The sequence below is a fragment of the Arachis ipaensis genome, chromosome B03 (genome assembly GCF_000816755.2).
Source record: "Arachis ipaensis cultivar K30076 chromosome B03, Araip1.1, whole genome shotgun sequence".
Classification (NCBI taxonomy): Eukaryota; Viridiplantae; Streptophyta; class Magnoliopsida; order Fabales; family Fabaceae; genus Arachis; species Arachis ipaensis.
The window spans coordinates 39,179,629-39,181,180 of NC_029787.2; the positions used below are offsets into that span (position 1 = coordinate 39,179,629).

The 1,552-nt window shown below is 27.1% G+C and overlaps 1 protein-coding gene across 1 annotated transcript in view; it reads right to left on the reverse strand.

Moving 5' to 3' along the window:
- The window catches only part of LOC107633008 (auxin efflux carrier component 2-like), a 3,684-nt gene continuing 2,218 nt past the window's right edge, over positions 87–1,552 (reverse strand). Inside the window, exons 3-6 of the mRNA XM_016336642.2 lie at positions 1,415–1,500; positions 1,164–1,321; positions 682–758; positions 87–372 (exon numbers count right to left, since the gene is read on the reverse strand). Coding sequence (XP_016192128.1) covers positions 306–372; positions 682–758; positions 1,164–1,321; positions 1,415–1,500 — 388 coding nt within the window. The 3' untranslated portion in view covers positions 87–305. The remainder of the gene's footprint in view (positions 373–681; positions 759–1,163; positions 1,322–1,414; positions 1,501–1,552) is intronic.

Sequence of the window (1,552 nt, forward strand, 5' to 3'; positions counted from 1 at the left end):
TGTAAATTTTCAGGTATTATATTAATAGTTTACCCACATAAAAAAACAAAAATAATTGCATTAGAATGAATTAATACAATAAATTAAATCCACCAGACATGTAAAAAACAATCCCATGCATGTTTCGTTGCATCGATTCTAGCCATTTTAGCGTTAGCAACGAACTCATGAACAATCTGGATTGAATATAAATATTGGTTCCCGACGGTATTTTTTAGTCCCATTAATTCGTCCGTAAATCTAAGTTCCATTAAAAATCTATTCTTGACTAATAGATTGATAAATTCGAACTTCCCAAATATTAATTAAAGCCCAAGAAGCACGTAGTATATTATTGTTACGGGCAATGCAACCACCATTCCGAAGATAACCCTGCAAAATTGGTGAATCGTATAATTAGAATCGTTGTTGACGTTGATCACTTTTTTTTTTATAAATGAGATGATTAAATATTGGCTAATTAAAAAACCATTGGTTACTTAGATTTTCTTTTTTTAAAACAGATGCAAAATATTAATACTTTGATTCATTAATAAGTATTTGATGTATTGGTATATCTAAAAGATAACGTATTTATACATTAATTATGTTGAATACATCAATATTCTGATGTTTCAATTTTATTAATCTAACGCTAATAAGTAAAGGTAAAGGTGGAAAACAAAACAAAACAAAACTTACGCAGTACTGAAGATATCTGGATAAAGATTGTATTCTTTAGCAAATATAAAGGGAATGATACCTTGGGGTAGAGCAGCCTGCAAAATCATACACGCTATCATAATCGTCCCTATATATATAATCCAACTACAATTAAAATATTTTTTAAAAAATAGACAAACTTATTTAAAAAGTATAATTGAATTTTTTTTTATGATACAATAACTAATTAGTAATTGATATTTTTGTTTATGTAACATAATTAAAAACACTACTATTTTGAGTAAAATATTTTTAGAATATTATATAAATTTTACAAAATAATTAAAATGGAAATAATTTTTAATCAACATAAAAACCCAAAAGAAATATTTTCAAAGTTTTTTTTTTAAAAAAGAACATTAAACAAATATAGTTTCATATGAAAAATCAATTTTCAATTTTCTTAAAAAGATCAAATAACAAAGTCATTTTCTCTTAAAAGTGATGAATTTTCATGTTACCTGAATAATTTCAACTCGTAAAAGATCTCCACGGATACCAATTGGTGCTGAGGTTGCAGCAATCAGTGCCGGACCAGCCAAGAACCTAACACCCATAGAAATTGCTGCCCACTTTTTTCCACAAGCAATGAACTTTGGTTGTAATGCCATGAATAGACCTATTTATATAGAAAATTAAATATTTTAATTGAATCACATTTATAATGGCAGAAAGGAAAGTAAAGAAATTAAAGGTGTAAGATAATTAGTACCTAGACTAAACATAGCCATACCCAAACCGGTATTTGACACTATTGTAATGGAACCTTCAATTATGGACGGCATTTTGATGTGACACCTACAAGCGCATAAGCAATATTTTTATGAAGGAAAAAAATATATTATATTAT